Source organism: Canis lupus, chromosome 8 (genome assembly GCF_048164855.1).
Source record: "Canis lupus baileyi chromosome 8, mCanLup2.hap1, whole genome shotgun sequence".
NCBI lineage: Eukaryota > Metazoa > Chordata > Mammalia > Carnivora > Canidae > Canis > Canis lupus.
The window spans coordinates 1,757,846-1,782,886 of NC_132845.1; the positions used below are offsets into that span (position 1 = coordinate 1,757,846).

The 25,041-nt window shown below is 33.6% G+C and overlaps 1 protein-coding gene across 10 annotated transcripts in view; it reads left to right on the forward strand.

The window, feature by feature from the left end:
* The window catches only part of LRRC7 (leucine rich repeat containing 7), a 491,781-nt gene that overhangs the window by 245,058 nt on the left and 221,682 nt on the right, over nt 1-25,041 (forward strand). For all 10 annotated transcript variants that reach the window (XR_012034800.1, XM_072834031.1, XM_072834030.1 and 7 more), the window contains 2 exons: nt 10,465-10,554; nt 13,368-13,424. Coding sequence is in view for 9 of the 10 variants with exons in the window: in XM_072834031.1 (XP_072690132.1) it covers nt 10,465-10,554; nt 13,368-13,424 (147 nt within the window). In the remaining variant the exon portion in view is untranslated. The remainder of the gene's footprint in view (nt 1-10,464; nt 10,555-13,367; nt 13,425-25,041) is intronic.

A 25,041-nucleotide genomic window follows, 5' to 3' on the forward strand; every position in this document is an offset into this window, starting at 1 on the left:
TAATTTTATGAGGATAATAGAATGGAATACTTAGATGGTAAAGATGCTGTGATCAGAAATGGGGTATTTGTGGCTTCTGATCTGTTAGTAGAGAAATGCCATGGGAAGACGAGACCCAGCATGTGTCAGTGTTGGCAAATTATGGTTATGTCATAGGGATAATGTGTACTATGCAATCAAATAGGTCAAGAAACCATGGAATGAATGGATTGGATAAATCATGAATCTCAGCGTTAAGGTCATTTAACAGTAGAGATGGGCGTAGAACCTGGAAAGACAGTAGCAGCAATATCTGGAAGAGGTTGAAACAAATCAGTACTACTGGGATGCAGATAATGAGTTTCAGTAAGACTAACATTATAATTATACAAAACTGACAGTAGGATTTGAGAAAAACCTTAAGTCCTCTATTTATATGAAATTGGGGAGACTGGGAGAAACAGAAGCCCACCGGTTGGGCATTTAATGAGTGGAGTGCTTTTTAGAGGAACAAAGGAAGTTTATTAAAGGGAGTTTGTAGGGAAATTTTTCATCAATACAACTGAGAAGAGGGATTAATGAGGATGGTTTCTCTATGGATCATGAGAAGAAGCTGTACGTGAGATTAGGAAGAGAATATAAAAGGAGATTGAAGTTTAGATGGAGATCTTTACAGTGAATGATTTGTAAAATAACTTAAGGCCTTTAATAGAAAGTGTGGAACATCAAGAAATGTGTTTGAAAGAGAACAACTTTTCTATCTCAAAAGTAGAATATGGAAGAAAAAAGAAAACTGTGAAAGTATTTCCTGAAACTCTTACACCAGAATGCAACTCTCTCAACAAGGAATAGACATTACGAACTTTTCACATCAAGACTACAGCCATGTCCTTGACTGGAGTCATAATAATCCAGGGCAGATGATAAATGGTTTTGACTTCTAATTCTTTAATCCTAAGAGCTCATCTTATTTAGAAATCATGATAAGGTCTTTGGGAATGGAAATCAGATGATAATTTATCTCTTTAAGAAAGCTTCAAAACTGTACTTTTATTCGCAGTCTCTGAATTCCTTCCATACATTTAGCTTTTTAAAAGATGATTGAGTATGACTTATTTCACGAAAAAATGCCTAACCCTGAACTCTTTAAGTAGTTTGGGAATTCATAAAGTACACAGAAGTCAATTTAAGTAGTGTACTAGTTTTAAAGTTTTTTTAAGATATAATTTACATAAAGTAAAATTTACCTGTTTAGGTGTATGGCTCAGTGAATTTTGACAAATATATACAGTGGTGCACTACCACCATGATAAGATATGGATGATTTCCATCACTCCAAAAAGTTCCCTTGGCTCAATCATCCACTTCTCTGGTTTCTACATCCATGGTTTTGCCTTTTCCAAAATGCTATATAAGTGATATCATACCTTTGTGTCTGACCTCTTTTACTTAAAAGAGTGATTTTGAGATTTATCCACATTGGTTCAAGATTCAGTATTACATTCCTTTTTATTTCTAGATCATACTCCATTGTATGGAAATACCACAATTTATTTATGTATTCACCAACTGATAGACATTTAGGATGTTTGTTTCAGCATATGTTTTCTGTTGGGTAGACATGTAGAAGTGGTATGTTGGGTAGTACTGTACATTTATGTTTGACTTTATAAGAAATTTCCAAACCATTTTCCAAAAGAGCTATATCCCATTGCCTTTCCTATCAGCAATTTTATTAGAGTTTCTGTTGTTTCTCATCTTTGTCAGATTTTGGTGTTATCTGTTTTTTACTTTTTTCTACTTTTACCTACACTAGCAGAAGTGGTACTTCATCGTGGTATTTCACTGTAGTTTAAATTTACATTTTTAATGTCCGGGTAACATGTTTTTATTTTCATGTATGTATTCACAATTTGTATTGTTTCTTCAGTAAGAGTTTAAATCTCTTGTTCATTTCTTTTAAAAGATTTATTTATTTCTCTTAGAGAGAGAAAGAGTGCTTGGAGGGAGGGGCAGAGGGAAAGGGAGAGTCTCAAGCAGACTCTGCGCTGAGCATGGAGGCTGATGCAGGGCTCATCTCATGACCCTAAGATCACTACCTGAGATGAAACTAAGACTCAGATGCCTAACCAACTGTGCCACCCAGGTGCCCCACATCTCTTGTTCGTTTTTATTGTCCTGTCTTATTATTGAATTATAAGGATTCTTTATATATTCTGGCTGAAAGCCCTTTATTTGTATGCAAATAATTACTCCTATTCCATGACTTTTCTTTTCATTTCTAAATAGTGACTTCCAAGGAGAAGATTTTAATTTTGGCAAAGGGCTGCTCATAAATTATTTTACTGGTTTATGCTTCTTCCTGTATAAGTGAGCTTTGCTAAATTTATAGTCTTAAAGACTTTTTCCTATGCTTTCCTCTGGAATTTTTGTGGTTTAGGCTTTACACTTAAGTCTATGATCTATTTAAGGCTGATTTTTAGGGGTGCCTGAATGGCTCAGTTGGTTGAATGTCAAGCTTTTTTTGATTTTGGCTCAAATCATGATCTCAGGGTGGTGGGATCAAACCTATGTCAGGCTCCATGCTCAGCTCAGAGTCTGCTTGTCCTTCTCCCCCTATCCCTCCCCATGCTCGCTCACTGATGTGTTTTTTTGCATATGGATATCCATTTATTCCATTACCATTTGTTGAAAAATATTGTCCTTTCTTCATAAAATTACTTGAGTACTATTTCTTTGTAAATCAATTGATCATATGTGTTTGGATCTATTTCTGAATTCTCCATTTGTACATTCATCTATATGCCTGTTCTTATATCACTTCATACTATCTTAATTACTATAGCTTTATGGTAATTCATACAATCAAGGGATGTGAGTCCTTCAACTTTATTCATTTTTATCAAAATTACTTAGGCTATCTATAACTTTTACTTTTCCATATAAATTTTATAATCAGCTTGCTAATGTCTACAAAAATATGAAATCCTTCTGGAATTTTAATAGAGATTACATTGAATCTATAAAGCAATGTGGGCAGAATTAGCATCTCAAAAATATTGAATATTCCTGTTGCTGAGAATAGTATATCTCTAGAGTTGCTTAGATTTTTTAAAAATTATTTTATCAGTGCTTTGTAGATTTCAGCATATGAATCTTGTATATGTTTCATTCATCTTATTCTAAGTATATCATGTTTTTTGGACAATTGTGAAAGATTATTCTGTTACTCAGTTGTTTGTTGTTATTAATACATAGAATTATAATAGATTTTTCTTTATGGACCTTATATCCTGCAACCTCACTAAATTAACTTATTTTAGTAGATATTTTGTAGATTTGGGGTGATTTCCTATGCAGACTATCAAGTCGCCTGTGAATGTAAATAGGGGTTTTTTTTTCATCATTTTCAATTTGTGTGCCTTTTATTTATTTCTTTTTCTTTCTTTATTGTCCCCTAGATAGGACCTCCTGTACAATGTTGAATAAAAGAGGTTAAAAGAGACATTGCCTTGTTCCCAAACTTAGGAAGAAACCATTCAGACTTTCACTATTCTGTATGGTTGTTACTTATTGTTTTTTTCATTCATGTCATTCATCAGGTTGAGGAAATTTTCAAGAACCCATTCCTCATTTCCTTTTGAGCTCTCCCCAGCAGGCTACTCAAAGTTTAGGTTTTTGCTTTCAATCTTAACAGGGAATCTCAGATTTCTCTGTGATGTCCTCCCAACCATTGTTCAGTCTCTTGACTATCAGATGGTTCCTAAGCCACTCCACCTTTTCAGGAACTTAGTACAGCAGAGATCCAAGTCTAGATATCATAATCTCTGTGTGTTTTCTAATGCTATGTAAGAAATTACCATTAGTCTAGTGGCAAACAACACATATATATTATCTCTCAGTTCCGTGGGTCAGGAACCTGGGCCTGCTGTAGCATAGTTCCCTGCCTCAGAGTCACTGAGCTGCAATCAAGGTATCAGTCAAGACATTCTTATCTGGAGGCTCAGGTAAAGAAGAATCTAATTTCAGGTTCACCAAGGTTGTTGGCAAAATTCATTTACTTGCTATTGTAAAGTTGAGAGCCCCAGCTTTTGGCCAGCTGTCAGCTCAAGGCCCAGATCCTAGAGGCAGGTGCAGTTCCCAGCCATGTTGACCTTCTCTGTCGGCAGCTCACAACGTGGCAGCTTGCTTCTTTCAGGTCAGCAGCTGAGTGGAGTTAATCTTCTAGCAAGACGATATTATGTAATATAGTTTTGAGAATGACATCTCACCATATTTTTCCAAGTTCCATTGATTCGAAGCAAGTTACAAGTCTTATCACACTTAAAGATGATGCAAGGTCATGACCATCAGGAACTGAGGATTATGGAGGCCACCTTGGAAACTGTCTCCCACATCCTCGATATCTGCTTTGCTGAGACTTCTTATTATCAATGGATATTGAATTTTGTCAAAGGTCTTTTTTTTTTTACAAACATCCTTTGACGTGATATTTTTTTTCTTTTTCAGTCTAATGATATGGTGAATTACATTGAATGGTTTTTGAATGTTGATCCAAATTTGCATTCCAGGAATAAACCTTACTTCCTCAGGAAGTATTACTTCTTAAAAATAAATTAATGACTCTGATTTGCTAATATTTTGTAAAGGATATTTCTGTCTATATTCATGAAGCATATTAGTCTGAAATTTCCTTTCTTGTAATTTCTTGGCCTGGTTTTGGTAACAGCATAAAACCAGCATCATAAAAATAGTTGGGAAACATTCTCTTCTATTTCCTATAAGAGCTCATGTAGGATTGAAATTATGTCCTCCTTAAATATTGGTAGATTTTGCCAGTGCTACCATCTAAGCCTGGACTTCTCTTGATGGGAAAGTTTTTAATTAAAAATTTAATTTCCAAAGTAACTATAGGATCATTCAAATTGCCTGTTTTTTTCTTGAGTGATCTTTGATAGTTGGTGATTTTCAGGAATTTGTAGATTCATATAAGTTTTCAAATTTATTGGCATCTAATTTTTTAATAATATTCTTTGATCAACCTTTTAATATCTATGGGTTCTCTAGTGGTGCTTTCTCTTTCATTCCTAGCATCCATAATTTATGTCTTCTGTATTTTTTTTGCTTGATCAGTCTGACTAGAGAGTTGTCAATTTCATTGCTCTTTTCAAAAAACCATATTTAGGTTTCATTGTGTTTTTTTTTTTTTTCTTGCTTGCTTTTCTCTTTGTTTTCTTGACTCAAGAAATCTACAAAGTAATAAGACATGAAGACCCTGGAATATAAAAGTTATAGTTTTGAGTATTATCATCATATTTTACTTTTAGATGGGAACTTTATAGTATAGTCTGAATGCCTTAACCAAGTCACTGGTAAAAATTATCACAATAAAACTGAGAAAAGCTATTTAATGAGAAAAGCATGAACCAACATTTACTGATAGGATAGCCTGTCGTGTCTTAGGCTTTTAGATACATTATTTCATTTTAATCTTTACAGCAACCTTATAGAGTAGGTAAACATTATCTACATACTTTTTTACAGATAGAAACACATGAAGATAGCTTTTAAATTCCTGGGATCCTTTCACTGTATTCACATTTTAATGCATAACAATAAGGACATTGCTTATAAATGATGGCATATCTACTGGATGGATACAAAGATTATATAGGGTAACCATATGTCTGCTCAAGTCATCCCAGTTTACCCCTCTTGATGTGCTATGATTAATAATAGCTCACTTTTAACTCTCAAAAATGTCCTAGTTTGAATGATAGATTATGTAGTCACTCTGGTTATACAGTAAAATTGAAAGATAATTACAAAGTAAATTGATATAATTTTGCAGTGATGTTAAAACATATTGAAAACTAAATTACAAATACATGAGATAGTAATGGTGGTTGTGTTAAGAAAGTGGAATTATGAGCAATATATTTCTTTTCTCTTTATATTCCAAGTATTCTATAATCTTATATTAATTTTATAATTTTACAATGTATAAATTAAAATATTTCAATGCAAAATATCTTTTCAGTTAGAGTAGGAGATTTTACATTGGCTCCTTGATCACAGTTTATAAAACCCATAATGTAATTTGGCCTAACTGTTCTATTAGGGGTCAAATGCCTGTAATATGTTTTCATTTAACTTCTAAAGTAAACGCAATTAGAAAAAAATGTTGAAACAAGGATGTCAGTAGCCAATCTTAATTTGCCTATTCTAACAATAAAGGTAGCATTAATAAAAGTACTTAAATTAGTCTTCTAGTTAATATTGAAAGGTCAGAATAAAAGTAATACCAAGGACAAGTAACATAATTGTTCTCACTTACTGAGTTCTTACTATAGGGAAGGTAATCATTTAATCACTGGAGCAACTCTGGAAATAGATAATATTGTAATCATTATACAAATAAGGAAATTGAATCTTGCAAAGATTTAGACAGGTCACAGAGTTAACAACTGAAAGACTGATTCAAACCCAGGTCTTCTGAAATCAGTGCCCATGTGTTCAACCACTAATCTATATGGGTGTCTGTTGTATTAGACTTTCTTTGTTGCCGTTTGAATATGCCACTTTTAATTTAAGTGTTTGATAAAATGAATGTGTTTCTTAGTAGAGAGAATTATTTACCCATTTACAAAACATTTCTTCTTTGAATTCTCATTAGATCAGTCAAATGTGGAAAACTATCAGTAATTTTGGGATAGTAAAACCATTTCATTATTGAGAGCTCCCTAACTTAGTGTAAAATGTTGGATTTCACTGAAGAGCTTGGGGAAGATAAAGACAACCCATGATTGTCATCTTCATAAACTTACCTAGCTTACTAGGGAATATCCTCTTCCTCACCCCTCCTTGTATAATCCTCTGGAAATGGTAATATTGATAAATAGGGCCATTGTCTCTATTAGAGGCTATGCAATTGTACCTTAAAGTTAAAATAAATAAAATTATCTTCTTTATCATACCTACTGAATTTATATATTTTTCAAATAATATATTTTCATCTATAATACTGGATCATTGAGGACATTATAAAAAATTCATTGTCTTCAAAGAATTTAATAACTTTTCCCAGGAATAGAAAATGCCCAACACATATACAAAGCAATTGGTATAAGCATTTGGTAGGAACAGTCTGTTATAAAGGATTTGGTAAAACATTGCTAAATCTATGAGTTGAATTCTGTAAAGAAAGTGAGGAAGAAGACATTGATTTCGAATCCAAGTACACAGTAACTATTCAGTAAATTCTTGTCAAAGTAAACTGAAATAAAAAATATACATGATATTAAATAGGACATACTGATATTAAAAGCACTTTAACCCTACAAGTTTTAAAAAGAAGGTTTGATGTAAAGTGTCAACACATCTTTGTTTATTACCAGGCTGACTTACTTTATATTCTGGTTTTTCATAAAACTTATTTTTAGCAGTCCAGTTTTACAATTGGAGCCTGCACAGTGCAGTCAATTCTCAAACCCTTAAAGAAATGTTCTATATAAGAAACAGATTTCCCTGCAGCATAAAAAAAATATAGCCTTTGCCAGAGAAGCAGCAATAAAGAAATACATATTTGATCAAAGAAGTAGTATAATGTAATACCATTTAGTGCAGATACATATGCAGAATAGTAGACTAAGGGAAGCTGGATAGTTCAAACTGTCCCTATAACTAGGAAATTAGCATTTTAAAGCTTTTTCATGTGGTAATAGCTACCATGTTACAGATAAATTGTTAGATCAAAGGTTTTAACATTCTTGTCATTTTCCATGTATTAATTTTCTTTTTTTAAAAGTCATACATGATACTTTCTTTCCAATGGGTATAGAGACCATAAGGACATTAAAGTAAGATAACAATTAAACGTGTATTGACGTCTATTGGACATCTGTACCATTATCATAAAAACTATCATACTATCAGGATATGAGCTAATGTATTACAACAAAAGATAGCTTAGAGAAAAACAGCAATCTCCCATAGATTTTTTTAAGTCTATAGGATAAAATTCAAACCTTGGAGTCAAGCATTCACCACCTTCTAAATCCTGTCCCCCTACTGATACTCTCAAATCTTAACTCCCAATACTTTGTACGCAAAGTATTTTCCCTAGAGCTTGCCTTCTTTTAGTCACTCCCCTAAGGTGAGTGACTCCTCTACATTATTCCCCTGCCTTCTTTCTCCTTTTCTATTTTCATGAATCTTAACCTCTCTTTAAGGGAAACTGATGCAAGCAACCTCTGTGAAGCCACATAAAACAGTCCAACTTCAAAATACAAACTGAAACAAGATATTTACAGCAAAAAATAATCAATAGAACAGCACTACCCTAACAAGGTGGAAAGAACTCCTACAAAGTAATGTAAAAATATTAGTTGTGTTTAATTTGGATTCCCCAGATATGAGTGTTTAGAAAATAATTTAAGACTGGATTTAAGAGATTGGTCTCTAGAAATACTTGTTGAGGGGCACCTGGGTGGCTCAGTCAATTAGGCATCTGACTTTGGTTTAGTTCATGATCTCGGGTCATGGGTTCAAGCTCCAGGGAGTCTGCTTATCTCTCTCCTTCTGCCCTTCTCCCCGCTCATGCTTGCTCTCTCTCTCTTTCCATTTCTCTCTCTCTCTCAAATAAATAAATAAAAATCATTTTTTTAAAGAAATACTTGTTGAGGGTATGTTATCAAACTATTACTAGTATAGACAAGTAGACCTTAATCTCTTGGGAACTCTGGAAAACACTGTTGAACATGTACCACAGCCTCATCAAATACAATGAGTGAAGGAGCTGAAGTGTTTATAGTCAATCATTCATTGAGGGCTGTTCCTGAGGGACCTTAATTTCTTATGATGAGGGATATAATTTCAGTAATCTCTATACACCAGGACATATGTCAAAAAAATATTTACCGAAACAATGTTTATAATAAAATAGAAACAACTATAGTATTAAAAAGAGATAAATAAATTGTGGTATATTCATACAGTGGAATACTAGGGTGATGAGCCATTGACGTCAAAATGGATGGATTTCACAATTCTGATACTAACTTTTAAAAGTTTTGGGAAAATATTCATTGCATGATTTGATTTGTATAATGTTTAAAACAATACAAAAACCACTTTTTTAGGGATTTAAGTAGATGTAGTAGAACTAAAAAGCAGAATAATAATCATTCAGGAATTTGAGGGGCAAATAGGATGAGGTAGTCAGGGAGAGGCATTCAGAGGCTTTTTTTTTTTTAAGGGTACTGCTTCTATTTATTAGATGAGGTTGTGAGATATACATATATTCCTTTAGACATATAAGTTCATAACAGAAGATTGGATGTAGGAAGAGAAACCACGAGATGAAACTCAGAGGCTCCCAGGAGGAGATGGAGAGGAAATAGGAAAAGAGGGTCCAAAAGCCAGGAAGGAGAGAACAATCGATTACAAGTGTTGCTAGGCAGTGCTGGATACAAAATGAAGTCATTGGAGGCTTTCGAGTGTGGTTTCAATAAGAGAGTTGGGGTAGTTGCCAGAAAACAATGCTTGACAAGTAATAAAAAGCAATGAGTATAGGCAGGTCTTTAAATAATTTTGTCAGTAAATGCAAAGGGGGAGACAGGCTGTAATTTGAGGTGAAGGCAAATTTGAACACAATTTAAAAGTATTTTATAGAAGAGCATAGTCTTATCTGGCCAGTTGACAAAAGCATTTTAAAATGTTTAAATAGAAATTCAATTATAGGAAAAAATTAAATATTCTTCTAAGAAAAAGTCTCCAGGAAAATCCTTGAGTTAGATCTTTCTGGTGAAAAATACTTAAATATTTCACATAAAATTTTCATCCAACTGGTAAATTTCCCCAAAGGACATTTCTTCAACTCTTTTAATGCCTCGTTAGGCATTTAGGATTCTGTATATTCATAGTTTCAAAGTTCTTGGTCATTTTTGTTGAAAATCAATTGAAAAAATTTGAGCTACAACATATATACATTACCAGTTAGGGGTACAGAATACTTATTCCTTCCCATTGGGCAATTTTAGTCATCACTGCCATCACATACAGACAAGTGTTAATGTTGTAGTGAAAGAGTAAGTACATATCCTTGCCCGACTATAAATCTGAATACTCTGTTCAGAAAGAATATTAAATTTAAAATAACAAAACATGGCATACAGCTTGAAATTTCTATAAAAAAACATCTCACTGGTGTGCATAAGGTTAAGGCAACAGTAAGAGATGATGTCGCTGTGACATAAATCTCAGCAGAGGAGAGCAGTGTGGAGGTGGGTAAATGCCATTTATTTTAATAACAGGCAAAATTTTCAAGCTGTAACAACATGCTCAATAAATTCTTCCATTACTATGATACCAAAAGAGAGTTGAAAAATGTATTATACGTCTATTTTCTCTCCTTAGAGATATATATTTTTGTTCTGTTTCTATGGCAACATCAATGCAGTGACTAAACCTTTAACTCCTTTCTAGACTCCCTGATGGCTTCACGCAGCTTCTAAATCTGACCCAGCTCTACCTGAATGACGCCTTTCTTGAATTTCTTCCAGCCAATTTTGGAAGGTAAGAATAAAAAACTTAAATGATGAAATTTTATTTCAATATAGGTAAGTACTTTACCAGCTCCAGTAGATGAGGCTTCAAAAGTGACAATTATAATTAAAGATAGAACTCATGATTATTCATTAAGTGAGACAAGGTTAATTAATGAGACATTTTCCAAAATGAAATAAAATTAGGTTGTTACATGTCATTAATAATCAAATAAATTCCACGTGAATTAAAGAGTTAAGTCTACCAAAAAATAGCATCAGACATAATCTGGAAAAAATGTACATGAATATTTATGGCTCTTGGGTTGGGAAATACCTCTGCAGTTTAGAAACAAAGGAAAATATAATAAGTGGATAAATAGTTTTAACTGCATAAATACATTTAAAATAAAATAATATCAGAAAAGATTTTTAAATTAAGGTAAAACAAGAACCTGGGAAAACATTTCCACTGTATGTGGAAAGCAAATTATATCCATAATATATAAAGAATTCTTACAAATGAGTATAAAGACAAAGATCTCATTAGAAAAGAAATGAGTAAATGACATGCACAAGCAAATTCATAATTAAATGTACAAATTGCTAGTGAACACATGAAGAGTTTGTCCTCACAAACAATAAAAGAATACTAATGAAAATGACAATAAAGAACTTTGTGTTCTATCATATTAAAAAGCTGTTTTTACAATACAAGGAGAAAAGATATTCTCACACACAGCTTATGAAATTGCAGAATGTTAGGACCTTCATGCAGAGCAGTGTGTTTTAAAAGACTTGAAAATATTTACAACCACTGCCTTTGTAGTTTATTTCTAAAACTGTATCCTCATCAGATACCACACTAAGACTTATGGGCAAGGATATCTGTCATTATTTATAATATGAAAAAAGGGGAAGCGCCCATCTGTCTAAATTAGTTGGATATATTATGGTACATCCATATGACAATACTATGTCCATTTATAATCTGGCATAGGGAAATTTTTTTAAATTCCTATGATAAGTTATGTTCAGGAGCATATTATAATAAAATATATAAACTTTCACTAATTTGAATATAAAATATGAGTGAGATTGAAGGATTTCAAGATTCCTTGAAAGTGAAATTATGAATAATTTTTATTTTCATCTTCATATTTTTCAATATTTTCTAGGTATTTGACAATGAACTGTTCTTTTATACATAAAAGATATATCTTAAAAGTTAAGATATTTTTAATTTATCATCAACTGTATTTTTCCAAGTGATAATTTTTGAGATTGTTCAAATAATAAGTGGGTATAACTCAACACCTATCTATTGGTGTTAAGAACTCAGTAGAATAATTAAGTCACTTAACATATAACAGCCTCATTTTATACATGGAGAGAGCACATCAATATCTCCCAAATTCTGTTACTTTTGCAGATAAGGATATCATACCACCTATAAACACCATCTACTTGCACAGTTTTTAAAATTCACAGATCTTCAAAAGAGCATTTGCCTTGTTTCTAGATGAATTGACACTTCACCATTTGTTCATATAAACTATCACTGTTGTCTGGTACTGCCTTCAACTACAGATATACTTTTGATTCATCAATCAGAGAATATTTATCACCCTAAACTATACTTTTTGGTCTTAAGTTTTTCTCAGTTATCTTTTAGTGGTCCTAATGTCAAGGAAGAGATTTGGGCAAACGGAAAACATAATACCAAAGCCAAAGCCACTTGGAATTAGAATTTAATTTTGTGTGAATTGTCTGCCTAGATACACTCTATTTTATTACTGTAATCTAAAAAAAAAAAAAAAGTTAAACTTCAGCTGGATAATGTAACAAAAGAATGATTAAATTTCCTTCCAAAATGTGAGATTGGTACCCCTAAAAGCCAAAGTAAGTCATAAAATATCTTCATACTAGTACAGATGTTGAGAAGATTTGACACATACAGATGTTTAAGAAATCTCTATTACTAGCGATACACCCATGCTCTGAATAACTGGATCACTTTATTTCATATAGACATTAAGAGTTTTAAAATGAAAATTAAATTAGAAACCTGGTAGGAGTCAAAACACAAAGAAAGGGGAAAGAGAGACCTAGATGAGTATATAAAAGTCAAGTAAATATGGGAGAAATAGTTCAAATAATGAAATATCCCCAAAACACCAAGAATTTAGAGAATCTGATTAATATGCATTCTAAAGTAGCCTCAACTGAGTACATTTTAAAGCTTAGTTACAGACATTTTAACAATAGTGTATCTCCCACTATAGAGCTTAACAAGTCAGTGTGAGATGTAGGTGACAGACTGGGAAGCTAAAGTTAGGAGAGGTTGATTAGTGCACCCAAAGTCACAACAATAGATTGTGACAGAGTCTGGACTTCATCCGGATTCGTCTGACCACGAAGCTGAAGCTTTAACCACTGTGCTGTCCTATTTGCTTTACAAGTTCATTTAGAGTCTCTTAGGGGGACAATATTGTTATAGTCCAGTGGACACAGCACCTGGTATTAAGTAGATACTAAATTATCTGTTATCTACAATTAAACAACAGTGAATATATTTTTATAAAGCCTGAAATTTAGATTACGTGGACCCAATGATATCTTTGAATGGTCTTTAGTTTTTAGGAAAGCGATTATTTGTCATTGTCCAATGTTGAGGCAACACTATTTATAGTCAATTTGTAGAATTCTTTAAAATCTGTAACCATGATAGGTAATTTTCAGACACAGTTGTCTGGTTCATGCAGTGATAATTGACTTTCTCATAGGATTATCATTTTACAGAGAAATGTTAAGAAGGAATTTTTTTTCTATTCACTTCTGCAGACTTGTCAAATTGCGGATCTTGGAGTTAAGAGAAAATCATTTGAAAACTCTACCAAAGTAAGTGACCAAGTGTATTTTGTAAATTTTGAATTGTGGTTTTACAGTAGTAGGAAAAAAATAGCTATTTTTATGTGGGCTATGCATAACCATTTTGATTGAGTTAATCTATCTATGATTTTTTTCCTAGAGCCTGAAAAGTGCAGTATACTATAAGAGATTCATATTGAGTAAAAATATGTCATGTTTTATATAACTGTGTAATTACAAGTCAAGGGAGGAAGAGTCCATTTAAGGTTCTCCTCGTAGCTGAACATGCACACCAGGAAGTCACCACATTGGTTGACACTTTTAAATGAAACTGACATTTTTATAGCTCAAAATAATCAAAAATTTCAAAAGATTCAATCTAATCATTTGCAAATTATTCAAATTAATTTATGGATTGTGATAGCTTTCAGTTTTTAAGTTGAGAATATGCAGAAATATTTCATAAAAATGATTAAAATTTTTCTAAAGTTCCTAAAATGGTTTGTCAGAAATTTTATGCATTCTTTCAAACTGTCCTTTTTTGGCTTATATAAAAGGATGAATATTTTTATACAAAAAGTCATCCTCCTAATTGTATGGAATGTTTAGTTTAATAAAATACTTTGTTTCATCCCGCCTTGCCTTATTCATGGCTAATAATAGAATTTTGTGTTGGACAGAACAAAAAATTTTAAGTCAAAAGTTATTTAAAATGAGAAAATTTTTATGCAAATAAATCAATATGACTTGTAAGTGTTATAATTAAAATACTGAAAGTACTATATTGCTGTTATTATCCTCCTGCAGTATTGCAGAAAAAGTATTGAATACAGTGATTAATTTTTCAACATATTAGCGGGACTTTGAGAACTTCCCACTGCTGGACCAAAACTTGATTTATTTTTTACTTTTTAAATCCTTTCCCTAAGCTAACCAGACTGAATTTCATTGGTTTAACCAATATATCAATGTAATACTTCATATATGATATTATGTGTGAAAATTCTGTCAATGCAATATAAAAGTTTCAATAATGACATGATTCCATTTTTAAAATCTACATAGAGGAAAAAAATATCTATTCATTACTCCATAAGTGGAAGACAAGGAGAGAATGTGAAAAGGAGAAAATGTCTAAATAGCTGGACATCTTGCAATTTTGAGCGACTTTTGAGAGGTCCAAGGGAAGGCATCTCTCCCAAGTTGGGGACATAAACAAAGATGGGAATACGGGGCTGGGATTGTTGCTTGTTCAGCAAGTAACCTTCTGCAAATGCAGCTAGTTGCCAACATTCCTCCTATCCCTAATGTTTTAAGTGTCTGTATTTAAAATAGAATAGAAATATGGCTAAGTAGAAACAAACCACAGCAAAAGAGCAGTTGTCCCTTTCCTCTAAATGTATATACGTTTAGGTCAAGAAGAAACTATTCAGTATGTGGAGGAAAATCTTTTCCTCTCTTCTTTCAAATAATGGTTTTCATGTAAATATAAAATAAATATGACACAGGTTGTCAAGTATTTAAGTGTGTATTTTTAGGTAGAAATTTTAAGTATAAATTAAAATCTGACCATTGATTGGTAATATGGACTTTATATGAAGTAGTTGTGTTAACAGTTCAGAGTCGGTGCAGGGGCATTCTGTAGGCTTTGAAACTGTAGGCCCTCTATCAAACAATTAAAATCAGTAGATTAATATGGATTTAACTGTGTCTGGCTTTAAGAAACATTGTAAATATATGTACAAATGAGACTAGGTGTCCTTGGCAGACCGTTAATTTTTTCACTTAAAAAATCATTTTTAAAGTTATGTCCAATCTAGTATATTGATTTTTAACTTATAGACAAAAAACCTAAAGAACCAAGGACAGGCATAAAATACAGAGAACTATATTTTAGCTTTGGTGTCTATAAAATGAGAATTGCATAAAGTTTTGTCTTGAATAAAAATGAACTTTTTCACTATATATTATATATAGTACCTTCTGATCACCAATATAGACCTGTAACTATGAGATATGTGAACATTTTCTATCATCCCTTATTTTGTGCCTCTGATAACCATAAAGGAAAAATGTCATTTTGGGAAAAATAGTTTTAGTTTTATAATGATTACTCCAAGAGATAGCTCATGCTTTCCTCGGGGATACGAACAGGATGCTAAGTCCTTATGGGGTCGTCAGTGGTTTTCTTTTCTTTTCATTTTGTTTTAAAAGTCAGTCTGTGCAAAATGTGAAAATGTATAAGAATTACAATATAACATACGTTAAAACATGTGTCCTTTAAGTAAGTTAGTATGTCAATATATGAGATGTTTTGACATATGCAGATTCTAGGACAAATTTTTTGTTACTAAAAACATTACTATTATAAATTTTCTTAAACTGCTCCCTTATGATCATTCTTTGAGGTATATGAATGGGTGAGAAAATTAAGTCCCTCAGATCCACATTTGCTTAAAAATCCCTGAAACAGTACATCTTTATTATGTGTAATAATTGAGGATATTAAACATCTGAAAAAAAAAAACAGATAACCAAAAAGAAAACTTTTAGATTTCACGGTACAGTTTTCTTCATAGCAGAATGATCTTCTATATTACTTTTTTTTTTTGAGAGGAAGTAAAAAAAATGAGTTTGTTACCATTTTGAAGGTTTTGCACTAGCTATGACTCTATCTACAACTCTTACCACAGATCTTTGCATGGCTAGATCTTATGATTCACATCTCTCTTCAGATGTTGCCTCTAGAGCACATCACAGTGGTTTGTCCCTTCTTAGCCTTTATGCCATTTCACTATTCCTGTAGGTTTTCTTCATATCATTTATGATTCTCTGGATTATTTTGACTCTTTGTTTACTTGGAGATGATCTCCTCAGGAGAACATGAAGTTCTGTTAAGAAGACTTTTTTTTCTTGTTTTGCTCCTGCTGAGTTTCCAGTGGCTAAAACAGTCTCTGGCAAATAGTTAGCGCTCAATAAATAATCAAAAATGCTAATATATTGATTCACAATTAGAAATATCTGTCATATGACCTGGACATTTTGTGTTACTTGATTACTCCATTGAAAATTATATGAAAAATCAAATATTATAATCAGATGAGTCTCTCAATAGCTAATAGCTGAGCCTTGATTTTTAAACACACACACACACATACATGCACAAGCATGCTCCCTCTGGTGGTTTTAAGTTACACATGATAGCTAAGGCATGGCAAGGGAGGAAAATAAGTTCAAGTTAAGGAAATTAATATTTAAAACAACTCAAGAAACTCCAAAAGTCATGTAACTTATTTCTTTGGTTTTATTGTTAAAATATAATACATTTAGTCAAGAAACAGAATATCTGTCAAGATAAAGATGAAAGGATAGAACAGTTTCTTAAATGAAATTTAGGGGTTGCCTCAGTCAATTAAGTGTCCAACTCTTGGTTTTGGCTCAGGTCATGATCTCAGGGTCATGAAATTGAGCTCTGCTTTGGTTCGGCATCAGGTTCTGGGGCTCCGTGCTCAGCATGGTGTCTGCTGGAGATTCTCTTTCTACTTCTTCCTCTGCTGCTGCCCATCATGCACTCTCCTTCTCTCTGTCTCTTTCTCAATAAATACATCTTGAAAAAAAATAAATGAAATGAAATTTAGAAAATGTTTGCATAGAAGTAATCTAACAGCATATATACAGTGACAATGATGAATTTTATCTTTAAATATAAATTCCCCGTATTTGTGAGAATGCCTAAGGACCCACATACATCATACATCTAACGATTCACAAGCTACACTGAAACATATACCTTATCTGGACATTCTCTAAGACAAAAAAAATCCCTTGAATTGTAAATACAAATTAAAGCCAGAACTACATCAAAGTATTGTTAATGAGAAACATTAGATTATGAAAGTCAAGAATAGACTGAGGGGTTATTTCAGAACCTTTAGTCTTCAGAAGAAGACTAAAGAGACATTAATTCTGGATTTTTTTGTTGTAAAAAACGTATTGAGACAACTGGTCCACTTGCATGGAGTCTGAGAATAAGACGCAGCAGTGTAAATTTCCTAATTTGGATGGCTGTATTTTGGGTTGGTTGGAGAATGTGCTTGTCTGTAGGAAGCATACATTGAAATATTTGGAAATAATGGGGCACCAGTTTTGCAATTTATTCTCAAGTAGTTCAGAAAAGTTATTGCTTCAGTACTTTGAAACTTTTTATAATTTTATGATTGTTTTAACATAAAACTTTATTTTAAAAAGTTACTTTAAAATATAGAAGCTTTGCAAATAAGAAGAAACACTGTCGCCCTATGGCAACCAATGATCAGCTTCAATTTTGAAATACGTGCGTATATTGAGGACAAGGGGAGACTCATTTATGTACTAGAACAACAGTAAAAATGAACATTTTAGGGATAAAGGTTCTCTATATGTGAATAATATATACATTGTAGATTTATTATTTTCCAGCCTGAATGGTAATAAATACTCTATATTAATGATTATCATTCAATGTTTTTATTCATTTGCAAATACATGTTTTTAGTTTTCATGTAAGTTCATTTTTCTTTTTAAAGAAGATTAATTGATAGGCAGATTACAAAAATACAATGAACATATCATGTTTTCCCTTTTGAAACCTCTCTTCCTTTGTGATCTATTTTACTACCAGTTATCACTGTCAGAGTAATGAAGAAAAAGTCATAAAATAATATGTACTCTGCACTGGGCAGGTGTGACTGAGTCATTTGCTATTCTCATTTCAGTATCCCATTAATGAATTATCTCATTTGGCATTACTGTACAAGCTACTTCAATAGGTTCCTTAGTGCTATTGTGACAAAGAATTCCGTTGTCAGGCACAGCTTACAGAATAGCTTTTTGATGTTTCTATTAACTCTATTTTTGTGACTATAATATATAATTATTTGCAATGTGTTTTTATAATCATATTACCTTAGTTTTTACAAATGTATATTGATTTATAAGGCATGGGGTTTTGTTAAATGCATGGTACCATCCCATCCTGGGTGATCTTTACCAAGAGTGACAATACGACAAGCTAACAAACCAAGGGTAACCATATTGGTGACCTTTGGCTTTAGAGGGTTGCACTTAGAACTAAGTGTCTTCTTTACTCCTTCTCACCAGGTCTTCTATTTTAAAAGGAAGTGAAATAATATACGTTAAAAGCATCCTATATATCATAACACATTCTAATGTGATTGTTAGAGTCCCTCCTAAAATATCAAACATACACTTTCCAAAGATTCACCAAAGGAAACACTGTGAGCTCTGTCTCTTCTGAACTAATTTGTAGATTAAGATTATGTCAAATCCGGTCAAGAGCTACGAAAGGACCAAAAGTCAAATAGAACCACAGAACCAAATAATTTTTTCAGAATATTTCAATTAATATCCACTCTGATCCCTAATGAACAAATCTATCAAAAGATGAAAACTACCTGACATAATACTAAGGTTGAAAGTGCTATGGCTTCAGTTTCATAAGAGCTTAAGGCTTAGTCTCTCACAGAAAAAAATCGCCTGTATGTACTTGTATTTCACCTGAAAAGTTCCATAATGTACTTCAGTGGGTATATATTTTATAGTCAGAGAAACCTGGGTTTCTGTTCAAGCCCTTGCTGCTTCTTTACGGATTATCTAATGACTCTGAACTTTAGTGTCATCATTTTTGAAGAATACTCAGTGGTCACTATCTCCACGAAACTGGAAAATATATTTTGGGTAACAGTTAATGAAATGAGTCTGGCGAGTATTTAAAACTAGAAAAGTATTTAAACAAAAGTAGTTATAGTGCTCGCTAAACTTTAATGTGCTTTAAAAATTGTATGATTTATATATTTTTATCTTATCTCATAAAAATCTCTTTATTAGAGAGGGAATGGTGGGTTTTTATTATTTACTTTATAACAAAGTCTTAAAATAACGTGTGATGCTAATATGCCTTTTTTATTTTTTGAGCAGTACTATAATGAGAACTCACATAAATTATTGTCTCTCTTTAATAAAGTACATGAAAAACTTTAAATATCTAGTTATCAATTCTTAAAGGCTTTTCTTCTTTTTAAGAATGCTAAAATTTTTAAATCCGGTAAATTGAACTCAAATTGTAAAAGACACAATAAAAAAATAAACAAAAACTCTCAACAAGCACTATAAGGAACATATCCATTATTTATGACTTCTTGTACTTTTATAAATCCATTCAGTGCATATTTGCAAGTTCAAACCACTGAATATGGGTGATTGCTCTCTGCATTATGGATAAATGTAGTATCTTCACTAAGATATGTGCTAGGCATCATAGACCAAGCATTGATCTTGGTCTCAGAGTCTTGGGCCAGAAAAAAATAAACAAAAACTCAAAAGACCTAGTTAACAGACCTACCCTTTTGGTTTCAGCTATTACCTCTGCGGTGGTGAATGGCAAGTATTTACATGAATTCCAGTGCCATGCTCTCTAGTAGCCAAATCTCAAATGGAATTGTCACCAATATCAAAACCAAAATGATGTTATCTCTCTCTTCCACCCATCACTTTGTAGCAAAGCTAAACCAACCCAACCAAAACAAAACAGAAATCTCAGGTTTCTAATTATATACTGCCTAATGACATTACCATCCACCTAATTACAAAAAATAGATATTTCAATCCTCTTTTCCCGTCCTACTGCCGCCAGATCCATGAGCCATCAATTTATGTCACACGCAAGAACTCTTTTCTTCCTTCTGTCACTGCCTGACTGTATTACTTGCCTTAGCCTCCAGACACTCCTTCTTCAGAACCTTTATCTCCCCCATTGGAATTCATCTCCTGTTGTCAGAGCTTCCTTACTAAAACACACCATGGCACATGTCAGTTTAAAAGCTCACAACAACTGCTCACAGATTGCAGAAGACAAATAAGTCAAGACACTTCCTAGTTTGGAGTCAACATTTCTAGTGCCCTTACCTCTCAACATTACATCCTGCAGGATCTCTTTGCTACATCCCATATATAATGCACCTTTGCATTTCCAAGCACTTCTTCCCCCTTTTCTGTCTGAAAAACCCCAAATCATCCCTTAATTAGCCATTACTTTTGCTGTGAAATTAGCCATAGTTTCTGCATTCAGAGTAGTAGCTTACAAAATCTGCTAGAGATTTTCAAAGGCAACGTTTTCACAGGAATTTTGATCTAAATAGTTTGACTCAAAAACCTTAATATGCTTCAGCTCCATAGGCCTGATACCAAGTAAGCAATGCCCAGCAGTATGCTTTTCCTTCCCAATTACAAATTTTGTAATGGCACACAGTCTCAGCAATAATGGACACTCAGGAGGTACTGGTGATTGATCTCCACTAGGGCCCTTTTATAGTATTCTAGTAAGTGCAGGAAGAAAAAACTGAACTTCCAAAGATAAGTTTTACCCCAGTATTTAAAAAGATTTCCCTGCCACCCATGTTTTGATTTTCACTTTTAAAAAGGACTCTTGATGAATAAACAATAAACCATAGTTGACTCAATAAAACCAAGAAAACAGATGAAATGTATCTGACTCTTTATAGATTTTTGCTTTCTTTATGTTTCCACTTTCTTTTCTACTCAAGTCAAGGTTAATTCAGGTCTTTCAATATGCAAAATACATCCTTTAAAAGCTTGATTTTCTGCTGAACAGACGCAAGAGAAATATTTCTAAGTTGTTATGTCTTCCACAATTTCTATGACATTTAAGATCAGTGCCTGAGCAATATTAAAACTAAAAATTCGCATAAGATATTAACTTCATGTCATTAATTTCCTTGAGTATATATTTTATATTGTCTTTAAGTAATATGATATATTTAGTTGTCCTTTTATGGCCTTTAAAAATTATTATTTCTTCCTTTTCAAAATTAAAAACTTATAAATTCTATTATATTTAGTTTTATATTATTTATCCTTAAAAAGATCCCAAGCCTTTACCTAACTGCATTGTATATTCATTTTTTCTTTACATTGAAATTTAATTTTATTCAATATGTTAAAAAGACTTCTTTCAACATTTAGCACATATTAACAATCTTTTCTAGTTATAAAGTAAATGCCCTATAACTTTAAAATAAATCACATTAAAATATGACTCTTACTTATCAAGCATTAGCTATTCAGATTTATGTTTGTTCTAAAAAACGAGACAGAAAATGATATGCTACATGAATTAAAAGGTAAGAATAATACATTTCGGGGGCACCTGGGTGTCTCAGTCTGAGGTCCAACTCAGTTTCTGATCTGATCATAATCTCATGGATCCTGAGATTAAGCTTTGCATGAGGCTCTGAACTTAGTAGGGATTTTGCTTGAAAGTTGTCTCCCTCTACCCCTCCCCCCACTCTTGCACAAGCACTCTCTCTCTTTAAAATAAATTCTTAAAAAAGAATACATTTTCTACTAAGAAATATTCAGTAGCGATTTAGATAAATGAATGAATTTATGTGTTTTAATTACATTAAAATGCTATGAAGGATATTGATTCTTATGATTATAGGGAAACATTTCTAAATTAAACAAATTTTTAAAAGTAAAAACTTGGTTTTGATTAAATGTTTCATGAAATTTCCAGAAGCGAACGAAAAAAAGCATTTCTTACCCTAAATAGATTCACAAAGAGCATCTCTTTAATTATTACATCCAACTAAATGGATACACATTTTAAAATATATACTTTTATAAAAGAAAGAGCTCATCCCTAAAGGCTCTATTTTTTTTTTCTTAAATTCTACCTTGCGTTTATATGTGGTTTTTTTATTTTTTTTAATTTATTTATGATAGTCACAGAGAGAGAGAGAGAGAGAGAGAGAGGCAGAGACATAGGCAGAGGGAGAAGCAGGCTTCATGCACCGGGAGCCTGATGTGGGATTCGATCCTGGGTCTCCAGGATCCCGCCCTGTGCCAAAGGCAGGCGCCAAACCGCTGTGCCACCCAGGGATCCCCCTAAAGGCTCTATTTAAGAGAGAATGTAAAATTTAAAACCTTAGGCTTTCCATTGCTTGTACGGTGACATGCAAATTACTAAATAACCTGACCCCTACGTTCCCTCCAACCACTCCCTATTTAATTCTCTAAATACAACTTGCAGGTTTGTGCTTCTGCACAGTTACTGATATGTTCTCACTTTGTGTAATGAACAACTCGGTTTAAAAATAACTTTAACTAAATACACACGTACCTAACATGTGTCAGACACTATTGTAGGTACTAGAGGATATGACAATGAGTAACAGAGACAATGAACAACAGATTCTCTATTCTTCAATGACTTTCAGGTCTGATGAAGGGAGACAGACAATAAACAGAAGTAAGAAATAAGACAGGTAACTGCTGTAAAGAAAATGAGATGATACTATAGAAAGTGCTTGGATTGGGGGTGGGTATATTTAGTTGGTGGGCTGTTGCTTTGGGGTGTTTTGTTTTGCTTTGCTTTGTTTGTTTATTGGCCAGGCTGGTCAGGGAAGACCTTCATACAAAAGGTGGCATTTTACACTTAGATTTGAATAATGAAAAGATTCGAAGTTCTAGAGGAAAGGCAAAAACAACAGCAACCAAAACCAGCAGGTGCAAAAGCACTGGTGATGGGAGGAGCCCAATGCATCTGAGGAATAAAAAAGGCATCAGTGTAGCTGGAAGGTAGTGAGCATGAGCATGGAGTGAAGAAGTCTGAGATAGAATCAGGTGGGGCAAAATAGAAAGTGCCTTGTGAATCACGTTTGAAAATTAGGATTATATTCTGATTGCAATGGAAAGCCGTTGGAGGATTTGAGCAAGAGAGAAGTGTGATTTGATTGAAGCTTTACAAAGATCAGTATGGCAGTTCGGCAGAGAAGGGGTTTTTTGGTGAGCAAAATGAAAGAAGGACACCAATTAGGAAAATGATTCAGTAATGAAGATAAAAAATGATGATGGCTTTGTCTAGGATTGTATCTATGAAAATTGTGAATGGTCAGATCCGGGATCCATTTGGAGGAAGAGCCTCACTGATGGAGAGAATTTGTGGGGAGAACAAAATATAGGACTCAGGGAACTTTCCCAAAGATTAGGTTTGACCAATGGATAGCAGAAAAATTTTCTTACATGGAGAAAATTCAAAGAGCAGATGAAGGGAATCAGAAATTTGATATTGGCCCTGGAAATTTTGAGATGCCTGTTAGACAACCAAATGTAGGCACTTAGGTACATAAATCATATGGTCAGGAAGACAGAGATACAATTTTAAGGCTCTTTACTGCATAAGGATATTTAAAATTCAGACACTGGTTAAAGTAATCATGGGAGAGAATATAGAAAAGAGACAAGAACACAGAACTGAGCCTAGAACACTTTAGCACTGACAGTTTAAGCAGGGAAAGTGGTCCTACAAAAGAGCCTCAGCATGAGCTACCAGAGAGTTAAGAAGGAAACCAAATGCAAAAAGTACACAAAAGTCTAGAAAAAAGAGGAAGAGAGGAATCAATTGCATCACCACTTAGAGGTTGGGTAAAAATGGAACAGAAGACTGAGCATTGGCAGTAGCAAGACGTCGATCATTGGTAATGTATTTTCAGTAACGTATTATGTGAAGCCTCATTGGACTGGTATAGGGGAGAAGAGGGATTATCAAAAGGAGGTGATGAGTACAGACAATCCCTTCAAGGAGTTTAGTTGTAGAAGGGAACAGTAAAAAGCCAGCAGTAACTGGATGGGATTTGGTGTCATGGAAGGGATTCTTAAGATGGATATTTGCAAGCTGATAGGAGTGCTCCGGTCGAAACAGAGAAAATAAAGATGCAGGATAGAAGAGAACTAATTATAAGACCAAATGCTTGAGGAGGTGAGGGAATGGGATGCAGAGCACAAGTGGCTATAGAAGCAAAAATACATCTAATATGGAAACATAAGGATCCTAGACAAAATAGATCTAAACGGGGACTGCTGGCTGGGGAGTAGAAAAATTGGAACATTCTCAACGAATTGCTTTGATTTTTCTCTACCAAGTATGAAGAAAGTTATCACCTGAGAGTGAATAGGAAATGTTGGAGATGTGAGGAGACGTGAGAAAGTGGGAAAGGCTAGTTGTCTTCTAGAACGGGAACGTGACTATACAAGGATGATGCCACAGCATCATCCTGGCAGTGTTGACTGTCCGTTGAAATTTGAGGTTATATATTTGAAGGAAACCTATTCAGCGAAATTGAGCAGTCTTCTTCAGAGACTCAGATACTTTGCTGCAGACACAGCAGGAAACGGCTGGCTGGGTTTCCTCAGGAACCCCCAGTGGAGGAGGACAGGAGCCAGGGGAAGGCGGGCTGTCCACAGGAGGGTGCCACGGGGCTGGGACCAGAGTCTCGGAGAGGGAATACTGGTAACTGAGAATGTAACACCGGAAGGAATGTTGATTTGTTCTTCTGTCTTCTTTGATATGCCATCAAAATTAGTCTTTAAAATACAACCCTAGGCCCCTTTCTCTACAAAGTGTCTCTGGACACCTAGGACACAAGAAGTCACCCCTTACGCGTTGCTACCTTACCATTGTGTGCGTTCCTCTGTGATGGCCTTTGCCACATCGTAAGGGCTGGTGGTCTAGGAGGATGCCCCCAAAGTTGTGAGTGGTCACTCGGAAGAACGATGCCTTGATCCTGAC